The 16,973-nt window shown below is 42.5% G+C and overlaps 1 protein-coding gene across 1 annotated transcript in view; it reads left to right on the top strand.

Moving 5' to 3' along the window:
* ATXN7 (ataxin 7) overlaps nucleotides 1-16,973 on the top strand; it is an 85,206-nt gene that overhangs the window by 62,409 nt on the left and 5,824 nt on the right. Inside the window, exons 5-11 of the mRNA XM_012735163.1 lie at nucleotides 1,053-1,305; nucleotides 3,293-3,552; nucleotides 4,021-4,103; nucleotides 8,332-8,597; nucleotides 10,002-10,200; nucleotides 10,554-10,675; nucleotides 15,215-16,211. Of these exons, the coding sequence (XP_012590617.1) occupies nucleotides 1,053-1,305; nucleotides 3,293-3,552; nucleotides 4,021-4,103; nucleotides 8,332-8,597; nucleotides 10,002-10,200; nucleotides 10,554-10,675; nucleotides 15,215-16,211 (2,180 nt within the window). The remainder of the gene's footprint in view (nucleotides 1-1,052; nucleotides 1,306-3,292; nucleotides 3,553-4,020; nucleotides 4,104-8,331; nucleotides 8,598-10,001; nucleotides 10,201-10,553; nucleotides 10,676-15,214; nucleotides 16,212-16,973) is intronic.

Here is a 16,973-nt window from a genome sequence, read left to right as displayed (position 1 = left end):
GAAATAAAACAGAGAGAACTTTGAAAATTAACCATGTTATAGCTGCTTCTAATTGTTCCAGTGTGCTTAATTTTTTTAAGTATTCATACTGTGTCTATACTATAAACATTGGACAATATACATTTTAAAATTTGCAGTTAAGTAAATGTATTGTTTTAAATAAGTTTAATTGAAGGCAGACAGTCAGATACAATGAGGCACTTAATTGGATAAAATTAGCAAAAAATGTACTTGCTTCCAAAAGTAACAGAACATCAGGTCTACATTTATTTAGTATGGATTGCCTTTCTCTTGAGAAAACCTGATTCTCCAGTGGGTAGATTTATTTTCAGTTAAACCTGTGTAGTCTGTACTTAACTATGAATTACTTCCTGGTTTAAAAAATAGGCATAGTTATTTGTGGTATTTTTGTCTTGCGCCTTTGGCATCTTCATGGTGTGAACCGGAGCTGTGCCATCTGTAGTCAAGTGAGATTATTTTAAAAAAGGGAGTGAAATGATTCACTGGAAAATTTCAGCACAGATTCTAAGGAATGATAAGATAACCTCAGAAACAGTTTTATTTGGTGTCATATGCTGGTGGGTAGTGACAGGGGAAAAAAATGAAGGTACAATTTGTTTCTTAACATTTGCTATTTTGAAAATTGAGAGGTACTATGCTAGGAAGGAAGAATTGCGTGTGGTGTCAATTAGCAGCACCCTGCATATGAATGAATAATTTTCTTTTGACTACAAGTTGGAGCTAGTGAGATTCATTTCAAACCTTGTAAAAACCAATATTCTCAAGTTTAGAAAGGTTGTTTCATTTCCCCATGGCTAAGTATGACAAACCTCTTTATATTGAGATGTTTCCTAAGCAGAAGGAACTGTTCCTAGAATCCTAAATAAGCCTGTGGGGCCTAGATAAGCCATTTCTGAAAGCTGCTAAGTTTAATGTATTTTCACGTAGTGATGCATATTTTTTAATCCAAATGTGTTGCTTTCAGGGGACTCTTGTAGGTTCCTTAGGAGACTTGCCCTTACACAGTGTCGTATCTTTATTTTCTTTTGCAGAAAGGAGACATAGCTCATCCAGCAAGCCTTCACTGGTTGTTCCTCCCGCATCAGTATTTTCCTTCTTCCCTTCTCTGTCCAAAAGCAAAGGAGGCAGTGGCAGTGGAAGTAGCCGTTCTTCCAGTGGAGGGGTTCTAAGTGCGTCCTCATTAAGTTCCAAGTTGTTGAAATCGCCCAAAGAGAAACTGCAGCTCAGGGGGAACAACAGGCCAATGCATCACCTTCATCAAAATAGAGTCTCCCATAGTAGAATGTGAGTATGGCCACGGGGATTCTTAGTGTGTGCATGCTGAAAGGGGAACTATCACGCCAGCCACCTGAATGGATCTGTGAATAATGTGAAAAAAAGTTCCTTGGAAAATTCAAATATGTTGTTTCTGTTTCCCTATCTTGGGAGATTTTGCAGAATAGCAATAACAATAAGGTTAATAATGCTTATTAATAAATTATAACTTATTGTGTGCGAGCTATTGAAGCTTAGCTCAATGTGGGTATTTCATTTAATTATCTTAATTCAATGAGCTAGGTATTGTTACTTGTTTGCCAGATAAGAAGAAGAAACGAATTAAGTCAAGGAGTTTGGACCCTTTAAAGCTTTAAAGTCTAACAGGCTGAGTTCAAAACCCACGTCTCTCACTTTCTAGCTGTGTGACCTTGGGCATGGCACTGTTTGCCTCAGAGTCTAAAAACAGCTGCCATTGTGCAGAGTTATTGGGAGTAGCAGAGTTCATATATTAGAGCCAAGCAACTGGCATGATGTCTGAACCACAGGATCAGGAAACACATGAATGTTGATGCTTCTGCTGCTGCTGTTGATTATAGTAGTAATAAAAAGATGAAAAGATTCCCAGATGCTATTCAGAGGATTTTAGGGGCCTGCAAAGGAAATAGGGAAGCAAAGCTTCCTCACCCCAGTCTTGGATTCACATCACAGCAGTGATAAACAAATGCTGAAAGAAATTCACACCCACTAAGCAAGACTTTGGTGTTGCCAGCAGATTGGCAGGTTGGTGCACCCCTGGTGGTCACGTGAGTGAACAGCCCATGCAAACATATTGTGCTGTTTCCTGACATCCCACAACTTGGTGGTTGGTGGCTTTTTCCTGGCCTTCTTCCCCTTTAGAGGGTATGCCATGTATCTCCTCACTCCCAATGTCTGATAACCTGGTTAATCTAAGGGTAGCACCTGCTGCTGCTCAAGGACCTTGCCAGCTGGGAGAGGCCACAGAATCTTGCAGTGTGTCTGCTGCTGTCAGGCTGTTCCAGGTACAGCTGTTTGGAGCTGTTTGTCCTGGTTGCTAAGCCCCTAGCCTCTGCTCATCTGTCAGAAGTGCAAGTACAGCAAGTTTGGCTTTAGTTCCTGGAGCTGTTTGAAAGCCAAATAAAATGCCAGTGCAGTGTGTAAGTCACTTGCCAGCTTAACAGCTGTCGGAGCAGTGACTCCACTGAACCAGGTTTATAAAACCTCATCAATCCGTATCATTAGTGGAGCTGGGCTTAAGAAGGATGACCAGGCCAACTCTTTGCTTTGTACCACCATTTGCTACCCAATTGATAATGTTAGTGAGATTTCAAAAGCAGTTATTTCATTATTATTGCACAGGTACTCCGTTCTCACCAGCTGTGTGCCAGGTGCTTATATTCCAAGATCCTATCACAGAAGCCTTTTTCTGGGAATGGAGAATTATCACATTAGTGGTACATTATGGAGTAAACAAACATCGGTCTTCCTCATTGACAGAAATAGAGAGCCTCTCCTTGGTCATTTGTCTTAGGCCCGTTTGAGTTCTTGTTAGTCCCTAGTGACATTTCTTGGAAGTTGTCTCTAATTCCAAGTGTTCTTTTTCCCTGCCCACTAAGTTTACTTTGTTGTGAGTGATTCTTTCTTTAAAATTACTTCTCGAAAGACACTCTCTAAAGGTCTCCTGTAATTAGTCTTGGGCCATTGTAGGCCTTTTGATAGCCTCCTCCTCATATACTCACTTGTAAGACTGTTGTGGAATGATAAAAGACCAGGTAAATTTGTGTGTTCTACTAGAGCATTTTACTTGTTAGAAGGACTTACAAACTAAATAAGTCTGAGTTTTTTTTTGTTTCTCTGTTTTTTTTTTAAATATCTTAACAGATAGTCCCTTTGGGAGCCTAGTTTGTGTGGGTAGGCCTGGGCTCTGCACTTAGCCCTCTCACTTGGGGATGCTGGTGCACTCAGTTGTTGGTATTCTTGCTTCCCTGTATAACAGCATGACACCCTCTGTCAAAGTGGAAAAGATTCATCCGAAGATGGATGGCACACTACTGAAATCTACGGTGGGGCCAACCTGTCCTGCTACTGTGAGTTCCTCAGTCAAGCCTGGCCTTAACTGCCCCTCAATACCAAAGCCAACCTTGCCTTCACCTGGACAGATTCTGAATGGCAAAGGGCTTCCTGTACCACCCACTCTGGAAAAGAAACCTGAAGATAATTCCAATAACAGGAAATTCTTAAATAAGAGATTATCAGGTAACTTTGCATTTTCTGTCCTATTGTTTCTCTAGAAGTTGGGCATTCATGGAGGAGTAAAATTAACTGCTCTATAAAGTCCTCTCTTACTGATCAACCTCAGCTTTAGGAGGATTTCTGAAGCAGTATGCTTGCCCTTCTCATTCTTGGTTTTAAAGAGCGGATGTGTGTATTAGTAATGTAAAAATACCATCTAGTGGTTTATTTCTGAATAGAGTGGTGAATTAATACGCACTTAAATAGTCTCTTTCATGTCATCTAATGTCAGTAGTCTCTCACTTTCTTAGTGGTATCACTGCTGTTTTGCAGGCTCACATGCTTTATATTTTATATTGATTGATAATTTGGTAGATTTTATACAAGTTACTATTGGTCCTGTGAATTTTCCTGTTTTCTTATTTACAAAAAAAAAAAAAGTGAAGGAGGGTTTGGTGAGCCCAATGTAATGTCTCTCTGTGCTTTTGACAGAAAGAGAGTTCGATCCTGACATACACTGTGGGGTCATTGATCTTGACACGAAGAAGCCCTGTACTCGGTCTTTGACATGCAAGGTAGGTGGCCTCTGGAACAGAACCAAAGACTCTGAGAAAAGCACAGAAACTGGAATGGATTGCATTGCTCCCAGAGTCTAGACCAGAGGAGATCTGATGACCTGTGAATGGTTCTGAATTTTGTAAATGTGGAGTTAACTCGGTTTTGTGAAGAAAACTTCAAGTTCAGAATGTGTGACATCTTTTTTTTAACTAACTGCAGTCTTACATGAGTTTTTGTTTTCAGTGAGCAGCATTGTATTTAGGGGACTTACTGTTTCTTCAGTGAACATTAATATGAAAAGCTACCCTTTATTGTGTTTTGAATTTCACTCACTTAAAACAAGCAGAAATATCTCTATGAATATATATACTTTTAAAATACGTATGTAATCTGTGGTTCTTAAATTTAAAGAGCTACTTTTTAAAATTTTGTGACTTTCAGATAGCTTTATTTTTCTAGTTTTTAAAAAATACTAGTAATTTGAAACCTAACTTCTATGTAAACTAAGAAAACGCAATATTTTTTTCTGTCCTGAGGATTTCCTTTAAAAAAAAAAAAAACCATACATCCTAGTAGGAAGGGGTATACGTGCTGTAAAATCAGCATTATTTCTATGGAGAGTGGCTTTCTGGCAACACTGCACTCTCTAGTAGTTGAGGCTATGCTTTTTAGGCCAGAGGTGTGGGGCAAGGGAGGATGAGAATAAGAAGATTCCCCAGACAGAGTGGGGAACAGAGCAGGCAGGTCAACGAAGTACACTGCAGAGAGGAGCAGCAGGTGAGACAGGAGAGGTCTGCTGTGCCGTGTGGGTCACCTCCCTGGCTGGGGATTGTACTTGGACTGAAGTGGCTGCAGCTCGCTTGCAGTGCTGCATCCTAACACATTGTGCCACTAGGGAGGGCCAGAGCATCTATGTTTATGTGCAGTTCTCTGTAGAGCATCCCAGCTGCCCTTCAAAAGGGTTTCAGAACTATTAAGAATCACTGAAGTATGTAATTCAAAAACTCTTGTTTGGGAGAAGTTAAAAATTACAAAAGTTAATGTTGTGTTCTAAAATTTGGTAAAAAATGTATTTTTAAAAATTTTACCAGAGATTGCATTTGAATAAAAGATAACTGGTCTCAGTATACTACATAAACAGTGGTGGAATGTTACAATCTTCAGAAATGAGAGCTGTTATTGCTAAGTGGCTCTTAATTTAAATTTCTAATTTAAGTGCAACATGTAGATTTTCTTACAGTGGTTCTGAATCTTTGTGATAGGTTTGGTGAAGAGTAACTTACGTAGCCTTTCTTTTAAAATCACTGTTACTGAGGGAAAAATATACCTATGCATATATATCCTGAGTATTGAATTCTAATGTGGGTTGTTTGATATCCCCAACTGAGCCCATCCTTGAATATATATGTCAGAACACCTACTCTGAGCAAATTGCTTTTGTTTAATATAAATTGGATACATGTAGTAGTATGTTATTGTTTTAAGTTAGCCAGGTGAGTTCTATAGAGTTGTGTCTTTTTCAGCTGCCCAAGGGCACACGTGAAAGCATGTGTCAGCCCTGTTCTACGTCTCATCACGGCTTGCCATCCTCTCTAGTTGTGCTACCTTGCTCTCAGAGCCATAGTACCTATGATCAGTGAAGGATGCTTTCTTTAAGTTAACGCTCTTTTAATCATCTGTGAGGCATGCTGGCAAACCAGACCCTTATTAAACTCTGAATCAAGAGAGTTTGACAAACCTTTTTCCTGAACTGGCTTATGTGATTCTTGCATTTTTCTCCCATGTTCCTTCCAAACCCTGTGTGCTCTCTATGTGTTCTGTAAGGGTGTCATTGCTGTCTCTGGCATGGTGTGAAGCCTGTCGTGCACTAACACGCATCCTTAGCTCCCGCTTACCATGAGTTCAGCATAGGACTGACATCTGAGTAGGCCTACCTTGCAGAGGACACATGTATTCCTTATGTTGATGCTGTTCTCCTCCTCTGCTTCCATCCTGACCTGAATCTATTAAACAGTGAAGGGCTAAGCATACTTGAGTGCCCCTGCCGAAATGTCCCACACAGTGCAGCCCTGTCTTTGCTGTCTTAGATGTAGACACTGGGCACCTCCTCGCTGTCACAGGATCTGATGCTGCCCACTGCTGTCACTCCTCCCCTGCTGTCTACCCACCACCTGCTGTCTCATTCTCCTTAGCTCATTGTCAGCAGTGTGGAATAGACAGGTTAACTTGACTTTACCTTCTGCTGGGTCTATCCTATTTAGGGATCTCTACCTTCGGTGCAAATAGATTTTGCCTGTGGTAGCCTTGTCCACTCAGTTATTTGAAACATGCATTGCATACATTGTGAGCGCTGGCTCATTCTAGGTACTTGGGGATATAGACTTGAACAAAATTGAGGCATGCTCCCCACCCCACGGGGCCTACAGTTAACGAACAACATAAAGCTTCATTCCATAATTCCTCATGTAACTGTACAGTTACTGCCGAGGGGCAGTAAGGAGGGGGCCGTGTGAGGAAGCTCTCGCTTGAGAGACTAGCGGACACTCTCCTTTGCCATCGGAGTACTAGACTGACATGCAGCAAAGGTGGGTGGCAGAATAGAGCAAGCATCATGTGTGACGACACTGATGGGGCAGAACAAATACTGGGGGTGTCTAAAAGGCAGACAGGAAGCTCAACAGGAGAAGACATTTGGTACCGAAGTATCAGGAGCAGGGAACACAGGTATGGGAGTGTTCTGGAAGCTAATTTCACTGTCAGTCTTTATCCTAGGAACCTGTGCAACCCCAGAAATGTTCTGATGGGAGTAAGCAGTAATGAAATGTTCTTCAAAACTCTGAGAAGCCTATTTACGCTTTAATTTAACACATTAAGTTCTTTGGGGGGGTGGGATGTCTGAAGCCTGTTTCACGCTTCAGGTGCTGTACTGGGTGCTGGTATAGCACTGCATAAAAAAGTTCCTTGTCTTCATTTAGGTGATTTTCTGTGGATATTAAATTAAGAGAAATATTTTTCAAAAATAGACACATTTATTTTGAGTCTGTTAGATATATCTATTGAGGAGGTAGTTTATGTCATTGAATTTTAAAAGAGATTAGAAGTTTAATTCACCCTTTAATAGTAAGCATGTAAACCTGTAGAGCAAATCATTTTATAATAGTGTGGCTACAGACACATACAAAGTGCTGTCTGCAGTGTTTTGTGACATAAAAAGAGTGAAGAGTTAACTTCTGTTTGAGGTATTTGAATTGAGGCCACTGCAGTTTGTCTCCTTGCAGTTTTTACAGAGTGAGAACCCAAAAGTCTTGAATGGTCAGGTTAACTTGACTTTATCTTCTGCTGGGACTATTATTAGCCCCAGCTGAGGCTTAAAGGAAAATCACACCAATGTTCCCCACCAAACTGCATTTGGAGTGTAGATATGTTCTTGTAAGATGTACTTCAAATAATGGCTTATATTAGTTAACACATTTAAGAAAGACTCTGGCCTAATTTGATTCTCCTTGTTCTCTGTGTGTCCCTTCCTCAGTTCTGAAATTAGGCATTGTTTTAGGATCCAAAAATGTTCTCTGTCCTGTTAAATTCCATAGTGAGCATCTTCATAGGGATTCACTCTGCTTTTTACCTCTTCCTTTTCACAGCCTTTTCTTCTTTTAGCCTTACATTCTTTACGTATCTCAAGTCTTTCTGAGTCACCAAAGCAGTCCCTCTCTCATTTTAATGGCATTTTCATTGGAGTAGAGAGAAGCAATGGTGTTTAATTTTTCTTCTTGTCAGTTACTGAAAGAGGACTCTGATACATATTTATGGAATAATTATTTTCCTTTTTAGCATTTAGCATTCCAACTGACCCAGAGAAGGGTTTTTTCCCCTAATGATATGGTTAGAATCCCAATAAGCCAATTGTTACTATGGCACAAAAATCTAAGTGCCTGCCAGCTGTGTGTTTCTACCCTTTACTGCTCCATTCCATATTGGGTGTCTCAGCGAACATTCTTTCTGCTGGTAGAAGTAGCATTGCCAAATTCTCCTTGTACATTTGGAACTGGAATATGTGCTTTTATTCTAGCTGAAGAGAAAAGATTGTACCCTTGTGATTTTAGGTTATTGGATGCTGAACAGCTTCTGACTATGCTTATGGTCCAGACTATTTCTTCACTGGGAATGGTATTTTGGATATACAACAGCGAAATCCTTTCTGAATTCTCAGCTTCTGTATTTTTGTTTTGTTTGTTTTGTCTGTAGACACATTCCTTAGCCCAGCGGAGGGCTGTCCAGGGTAGAAGAAAACAATTTGATGTGTTATTAGCCGAGCACAAAAACAAAACCAGGGAAAAGGAATCGATTCGCCATCTGGACTCTCAGCAACCAACACAACTTCTCAGGGACTTGCATCCCACCCCTCCTAGGACGTCACAGGAGCCGCACCAAAACTCTCATGGAGTGATTCCTTCCGAATCAAAGCCTTTCATAGCTAGTAAACCTAAACCTCACACCCCCAGTCTTCCAAGGTAAGCCTGATCCTCCAGCTCTTTCCAGCTCCCCCAGAGAATAAAACCCCAGTGCAATCGTAATGTGCTGGAACATCTATTAGGTTTACAGTGGAGGTGATTGTTAAATAGTCTTTTTTTTTTTTTTTTTTTTTCTTTAAAAATTATTGAGCCCTCCAGTAAGTTCCCCTCATGTCTCTTCTTGGCCAGATGGAAGCATCATAGTGAAACTAGATTTACATTCCCTATCCCGACTCAACATTAGGTATCTCTTGACCCTTTTGGGCAGAGCTGCAACCTGGGTCCTGCCAGCAGGTTAATGATGAGAACATTTCCCATGGCTTTGGCAGTTATTTCCCATACATTTGTCTCACTTTTTGCAAACTATAGCTCTGGAAACCCTTGCTAGGGATAGATATTCAGCTTGAGTTTTTATGGCATCCATTTATCATTCATTCACTTGAAGCTTAGACTCTTAACTAAGTGTGTATTAGGTATTAGGGCAGTATAATAAGCAGTGGTGTTTTTACCTTACACATGATAGTATACTAAAGATTACATATATTTGTGCTTGTATATTTAACCAAGTGGAAGTAAAGGACTTTGTAGCCGGTCTTCAGAGAAACAGGGAGAGGGGAGCCAGCCTAAAGAGGGCCTTCAGTGTCGGCCATTGCCAACAAGTATTTCTGCTTAGAAATGTGCCACCCTTGGGTACTGTTGCTGAATGTTTCACCTTCCCACAACCAAGTCCTAAAATGGTTGCAGAGGGGTGGAAGTTTCTCCATCAAGGAAGTCCCAAACTGTGCTTGAGCCTGTCCCCACATGAGCATTCTGGTCTCCGAGCCACATAGTGGAAGAGAGGTCACAGGTGGCTCCTCAGTGTGGCCAGGTCCCAGATCTCGAGTGCTCTAGCAAGCCCCTTCTTTGGCCATCTTCTCACTGTAGTTTTTCTGTCCACAAAACCAAGCTTAATTTGAAAACCAAAGGCCTTTATTTATGCAGGGGAAAGTATATTATGAAAGGCTCTAGATTATCCATATAATGTAATGCTATCCCATCTTTTCATCAACTCCTGTCCCTCTTAGGTTCTTTTAGAGCATTTGGCCAGTTACTTCATTTATTGCCAAAGTAACCCCAACCAAGGTAAAATTTGAAGAGGAATCGAAGAATTCCCTTAAATTCCATGTGTTTCCCCCTTATTTGGAGAGACTGGAAAGAGATCTGACCCAACTGAGTGACTATAGAAAAGAAAACTAGTTACATGGTAACCTTTGGTTAGACTTGGCGATAACATCAGAAAGTGCAGGAGAGAGGTTCCTCCCCTACTCCCCCAAGTGGTTTTGGATACTTTACTGTATCTCAGTTAAACTGGGGCTGATTCCTAGACATATAATCTGATCCATATTGCACTTTCTACTCATCAAGGCCTCCAGGCTGCCCTGCTCAGCAAGGTGGGAGTGCCCTCATTGACCCTCCTCCAGTCCATGAGTCTCCACACCCTCCCCTGCCTGCCACTGAGCCAGCTTCTCGGTTATCCAGTGAGGAGGGAGAAGGCGATGACAAAGAAGAGTCTGTTGAAAAACTGGACTGTCATTATTCAGGTCATCATCCTCAGCCAGCATCTGTAAGTTGCACATTAACCTCCGTGTTGACCTTCTCATGTAGCAGGGACAGGGCACTAACTACAGGGAGGCGTGCCAGTGACATGCCTGTCTATGTGGGATGTAGTCAGGGTGTTAGAGCAGCTTAGATGGAGCACCCCAGAAGTGGTATGTGGGGGACGTCTCATGCTTTATCCTCTCTTCCATGAAACTCAGGGTTAGGCATTGTCACTCTCATGCTTTACAACCTATACAGTACTCGGAGTAAGTTCTGTCTTCATGGTTAGTTTTAGCTCCTCTCCTGGAGGAAAGAGAACGCTCCCTAGGCATGTCCTACCAGAGTCAGCAAGCACACAGATCGTGCTCTGTCTTTCAGTTTTGCACATTTGGGAGCCGGCAGATTGGAAGAGGCTATTACGTGTTTGACACCAGGTGGAACCGGCTTCGCTGCGCCCTCAACCTCATGGTGGAGAAGCATCTGAATGCGCAGCTGTGGAAGTGAGTGCCTGTTCTGCCATCTTTGGGGTGGGAGAGAGAACTGGCCTTCCTCAGTGTTGCATCTTCTGTACTTTTGATGGGACTGATTTAATGACTGATGGGACTGACTTAATGAAGATAAGCTTATCTAAAATGCAAGCATGGCCTTTGACTAGTTCTGAAGGCCTCTGATTATTCATTCTAACTCTTTTTCATTCTAATTCAGACTAACTCTTATCTGTCTTGTTCTGAGTGGTGAGGTTGCAGGCAGAGAGACTTCCACATGTTTGGAGTTTACATTCTAGTTGGTAGAGAAACACAAAAGCCAATAAGCAGAAAACAAATAGAAAGTATAGCTTGTCACAAGAGAGATAATAGCACCAAAAGTAGTTACTAACCACTGCTGATAGCTGGTTCTGTACTAGAAAGGTTACTAAACACATTTAATTTGCAGTGTTCTGTGTCAGGTGCCCTTGATTAACCCCCTTTTTACAGATTGTACAACTTAGAAACAAGTTTACACACAGAAGGTCAGTGGTAAGCCCAGATTTTGGACCCAGAGACAGGGTTCCAGGAAGGGAACTGAGATGCGTAACTCAGTAGGCCAGAGGATTGCATGTCTGAAGAAGTGCCTGTGGAATGCAAAGAGATGGAGAGAAAGAGCAGTGATGGGGATGGGGCAAGAGAGAGTTCCAGGCAGGAAAAAAACAGGTGTGTTCAGGTCAGCAAAAAATGTGGATTGTTTGAAATAGCAGGAACACCATCACTGTAGAAGACAAGATGGAGAGGTTATCAGGGACCGATAGATGCCACTGGAATTGATCCTGAGTGCATTGGACCGCTGAGAAAGGTACAGGAAGCATGTGTTCTGATTTACAGTTGAAGATAAAACACAAGCATCGTGTGTGGTATTATGTACGTTAGTGTTTTCCAAACAGGATTTTAAGTAGAAGAGCAGTTGCAGAGTTTTACCTCAGTCTTTTCTGAAGTAAAATAATATTCATTCCTGTAAGACTTCTTGGAGTCTTTAATGGGGTGCTGTCCATTGTAGTTCAGCAGGGTTGTGTATGATGTGGAACATCTTCCAAGCATTTCTTAAGACAGATAAGTTCTTAAATGATTGGGGAGCTAATGTTTGGCAGAACTAGTATTTGGAAACTAAAGGGGACTCTTTTGTTACCCAAATTATCCCAATTTGGGCATCATTTGAGTGATTGCTGCCTCCTTGCTTTGGTTTCTTAATAAAGTCAGAATTTCTAGGTCACATTTATTCCTGCTTATTAAGCTAGTTAAGAGACTCCTCTTCTTTGAAGAGCATTATCTTTGCCAGAGACAGATGACTTGGGGTAGTGGTTTTTGAGTTTTTGGTGTGTATGTGGAGGGGGGGGTGTTAATCATATCAGAACTTCACAAGATGGATGAAATCTCAACTTATGTTTCATGAGACATTGGAGTTCAGTGAACTCATTCAACTCTATGTTTAGTAAACTGAAGTTTGGAAGGGTCTTAGAATGCTTTGTCCTCATACTGATACATGTTGTATGGCTGATAATTGGGTGAAGATAGTCTCAGGGGCTTGAGTAGAAATGTTTTCTTCTTTGTACTGTGAACTGTTGTAAAAGCAAGCTCTTGAATGTGTTCTCTCTCTCTCTCATTCTTATTCTTTCTCACTCTCTTCTGTCCAAAACTCACTGTCTTATCACTCATTTCCATTGAGGAGTAAAACATTTCTTTCCATTAACATGACCTTTGCTTTGAAAGAAGTCTGTACAGGCAAGAGCGACATATTGCACCATGGTGAGCTGGCCCAGAGTGGGACAGACAGGAGTTCAGAGAGAAGTGCCACACCAGGTGTTTAAAGAAACAGTCCCAACAGGAATGTAGCCAGTGGACTCAAACAACCTTTTGAGGCATCCATCCCCTGAGATTTGTTAGGAGTGGCTTGGCACTTCTCAACAGAGGAGAGAGAATTGGTCTCAGGTGGCATCTTTGAGGCATTCGAGGAAATGCTGAGAAATGGTCCAAGTCTGACTCTTGGCTCAATACAGAGGCCTCCCTTAAAGGAAGATCCCCAGTTTGGGACTGTTAGCTCCCTTAGTTGTTGATTGTGGCCAATTGCAGGATAAGAAGAGGTGGGATCTAGGCAATAGCAATGAAATGTGTTGTCTTGTGTGTGGAATCTCTGATTGCTGGTGAAATGAGACCAGCCCTTCTCTGTATCTTGGATTTGACCCAAAGGCCACCTCCAAGCTCCTTCCTATTGCTTCTGTCAACCTCTTGACCACTGCTTTTTTTAGGGGGGTGGCGGGGGACCACTATTCCACTGGAGTGGGTATCAAAGGGTTTTGGGATTTTTGTGTTGGATGATGGTGGTTTTTATTTTGACATTGGTAATAGATTCACTTGGCTAAGCAAAATATGTGTGTGTGTGTGTGTGTGTGTATATATATATATATATATATATATATATGTATGTATGTATAAAGAGATATACAGTAAAGTTTTAACCCTCCTGCCCTGTACACTCCTATTTCCCATCCTATCACCACAGACACTGCCATTATTAGTAGGTGCTTACATATTTTTAGTTCATTCATGCAAATATGGGTCAGTATGACTGCATATTCTAATTTGTCTCTTATTTACACACAGATAGTGGATGACTTAAAAGAGCTTTATAAGGAGCTTTGTCCAGAGAAATCCACATCCTCTCTTCTCTAAAAGCCCATATAATCCCTTTCCCAGGATTTGATTCCAGCCTCCTAGACTTTGGGCCCTGACTTCCTAAGCCACCTAGTGGTTTTGAGTAGCCACTACACCCAGTGAAACGAGCATCTGTACCTCAAAGGTGCAGTCTGTAGGTCTTTGGTGAGATACAGATTCTGCTGCAGTAGGTCTGGAGTGGGGCCCAGGAACTCATCATTTCTTATAATCCTCTCATATAATGTTGCTGGATGCCTTCCATGAGGAGCATGGGTATAAAGCCCAGCCTTTCTAGCTTGCCTTCTTTTTTAGACTCTCTTGGAGAAATTTAGAAACCACTAATATCTGGACCCCAACCCCAGAGATTCTAGTGTAGTCTGGATGTAGTTTTGGTTGTTCTGGACAAGCAGTTAAGAAACACTGATTTAAAGACCTCCCTGGTGGTACAAGATGTTAAGTCCCACGTTCTGAAGCTCTCCACAGCCACTGCAGCACATTGGATCGCCAGCTAGGAAGCTGACCCACATGGTGCAGCAGACCTCTCTTGGTCTTGCCTGCTGCTCCCCTCAGCAGTGTATTTCGGTCAGTCCACCTGTTCTACTCCCCACTCTGTCTCTGGTGAACCCTTTTACCCCTCCCCACACATCTCTGGCCTGTACCCCAGTTCTGGTATGCATAAGTAAATAAGTCTTAAAAAAAGAAAAAGAAACACTGACTTAGGATCTGAGCTATAGGCTTAGAGCTATACTCCTAAATGAGTGTTTTAAAGCCAGTGCAAACATTTGCAATAAATAATTCATTTTATTAATGACTTCTTAAAAAGCATCTTTTAAAAAGCATGTGGAAAGTAAGTTTGGCAGCAATCTAGGCCAGCTGTCTTACTTGAAAGATGAGGAAGTGGAGCCTGAGCGTGGGGTTACTGGGTCAGTCAGAGCTGCCCCATAAAGTCAGGAGGGGACTAGTCTTGGCAGCAGTCTCCCCGTCACGCCCTTTGCTACTTTGACTCCAGTGTTAATTCTTCCCTAGAGAATTTTGAAATTTTTGGTACTGTCACATTTCAAAATCAGAGCTAAAATTAAGAAAGCTATTCCTGACTTGATTATTTGAGTCGTGTCCTTTCCCCAAGAGAGACACCTACCCAGGCATTAGTAACAGAACCCATTGTTATATGCTGTGACTAGAAGTCCCTCAAGATTGGGAGCTTCATTCCCTTGTTCATGGTGATAGTTAGGACCTGGCACTTGTTCTTAATTAACTATTCCCTTTTTCCCCCATCCAGTCATGAATTTTCTCAAAATTCATCGAGCATCTTCTATATCTAAACACTGTGCTAGTCACTGAGGCTACAGTGGTAAATAAGCTGTGGGCATTTCTGTCTACAAAGAAGTCAGACAGTTGCTTTTTCTGACAGACACCTAATAATAAATTAAAATTCCCCTGCGTCATCAAGTCTGGGCAGGGCTGGGCAGTAAGGACAGATTTTCTAAGAAAGCGGGGTTGAGTTGAATCTAAATGACAAGCAGAAGTCAGGATAAGAGTGGTGTAGGAGATATATTTGGGGTTTTACATCATGGTATATTCTAACAACTTAAGGCAACTCAGTGGTGAAAACAGGTATTTGAGGGCTGGCGCTGGAGGAAGCTGAGGCAGTGGCATCGGGCTGGGTGCTCATATCCTGAGAGTTCTGGGAATGCCTAAAGGATTTGAAGGAGATAAAAATTTGAAGGTAAAAGTGACAGGATTAGCTTTGGTTTCAGACAGCTGTCAGGGGTGTGGTCTTCAGCGTCAGAGGTGGAAGGATATACATCTGAAAGTTTCCATGAATGGCTACCCTCACTACTTTTTCATTTTTGGCAGGAAAATCCCACCAGTGCCCAGCACCACATCACCAGTCTCCACCCGTGTTCCTCACCGGACAAATTCTGTGCCGACATCACAATGTGGGGTCAGCTGTATGGCAGCAGCAACTGTGTCTACACCCCCAGTCCTGCTCTCATCCACCTGTATCTCCCCAAATAACAAATCGGTACCAGCACATGGAACCACATTAAATGCACAGCCTGCCGTGTGTGGGGCAATGGATCCTGTGTGTAGTATGCAATCCAGACAAGTGTCCTCTTCATCCTCATCCCCATCCACGCCCTCTGGCCTTTCCTCAGTGCCCTCCTCCCCCATGTCCAGAAAACCTCAGAAGTTGAAATCCAGCAAGTCTTTACGGCCCAAGGAGTCTTCTGGTAGTAGCACTAACTGTCACAACGCCAGTAGCAGTACCAGTGGCGGCTCAGGAAAGAAACGCAAAAACAGTTCCCCTCAGTTAATTCACTCTTCCTCCTCCTCGTCCTCCTCTTCTTCTTCTCATTCCATGGAGTCTTTTAGGAAAAACTGTGTGGCTCATTCTGGGCCCCACTACACCTCAACAGTAACATCTTCCCATGGCATCGGCCTCAACTGTGTGGCAACAAAAACGAACTTGGTGAGTGTCCGGCATGACCAGTCAGGGAGGGGCCCCCCCGGCGGGAGTCCTGCTGAATCCATCAAGAGGATGAGTGTGATGATGAACAGCAGTGATTCTACACTTTCTCTTGGCCCGTTCATTCACCAGTCCAGCGAACTGCCTGTCAACTCCCATGGCAGTTTTTCATACACACACACTCCTCTAGACAAATTCATAGGAAAGAAAAGGAAGTGCTCGCCTGGCTCAAGCAGCATTAACAGCAGTGGCGGCGGCAGCAGCAGCAGCAGCAGCAAACCCACCAAGGTTGCCAAATTGCCAGCCATGAATAACATCCACATGAAACACTCGGGTACCAGCCCAGGGGCACAAGGACTGACGAACAGTACCCTCCTCCATCAGGTAGGAAATGGACTGTGAGCCCAGTGGGGGGGCCCATTTCCTCTCCCTTGAGAACCTTTACTGGCTCAGATTGTGCGGTTGGGTGGGTGGTTTGCTTCATGGTATCTTTTAAAAGAAGGATGAGGCCATGGAAGAGGAAGCAGGCTCTTTTCTGAAGACTGGAAGACACTGCTGGTTAAGGAAATCCTGGAAGTACATTTTAGCAGATAGGCCTGTGGGAGCCCTCTTAATAGCAAAATTCTCTTGTAGCCAAAAAATGAGGCCTCTTGGGCAATTTGTTCCCTGTGTTGATGACCACAGGAAGGAAGCAGGCAGTGTTTCCTGGAGAGTCTCTAGTTTGTTCCTCTGAGGAAGGCTGGGCTGAAATCAAAACCCATCTCAAAATGTGATGATGTAAATTTTAAAAAGAAAACTTTTAATACTTTGCCCAGTAAAGAATTTCCAATTACCTGGTTAAATTCATCTGTACTTTCTCACCCTTGTTTTTCAACAGAGTCAGGAAAACGTAAGTCAGTTTGGGCATAGCAGAAGACTGAAAGTGGTTAGCAGACTAACAAGACTAAATGTGGCCCTTTAATAGAGAGTGGCGAGTGGCATCGGGGTCACGTCCCCACACCTTGCCCTGGAGCTTTGTCTTTCCCCAGCTGTTTCTCATGTCACTGTTTTCTACTGCAAACCTTTTCTTTCAGCTTCCTTTGCTCTTATTTCAGCACCTCGCTCACCTTGTTCCTTCATTTGTCAGGTTATCTCCTCACCTTGCTT

Source organism: Condylura cristata, unplaced genomic scaffold (assembly GCF_000260355.1).
Source record: "Condylura cristata isolate star-nosed mole 26May11 unplaced genomic scaffold, ConCri1.0 scaffold00004, whole genome shotgun sequence".
Classification (NCBI taxonomy): domain Eukaryota; kingdom Metazoa; phylum Chordata; class Mammalia; order Eulipotyphla; family Talpidae; genus Condylura; species Condylura cristata.
This window is presented reverse-complemented; position numbering and strand designations above follow the sequence as displayed.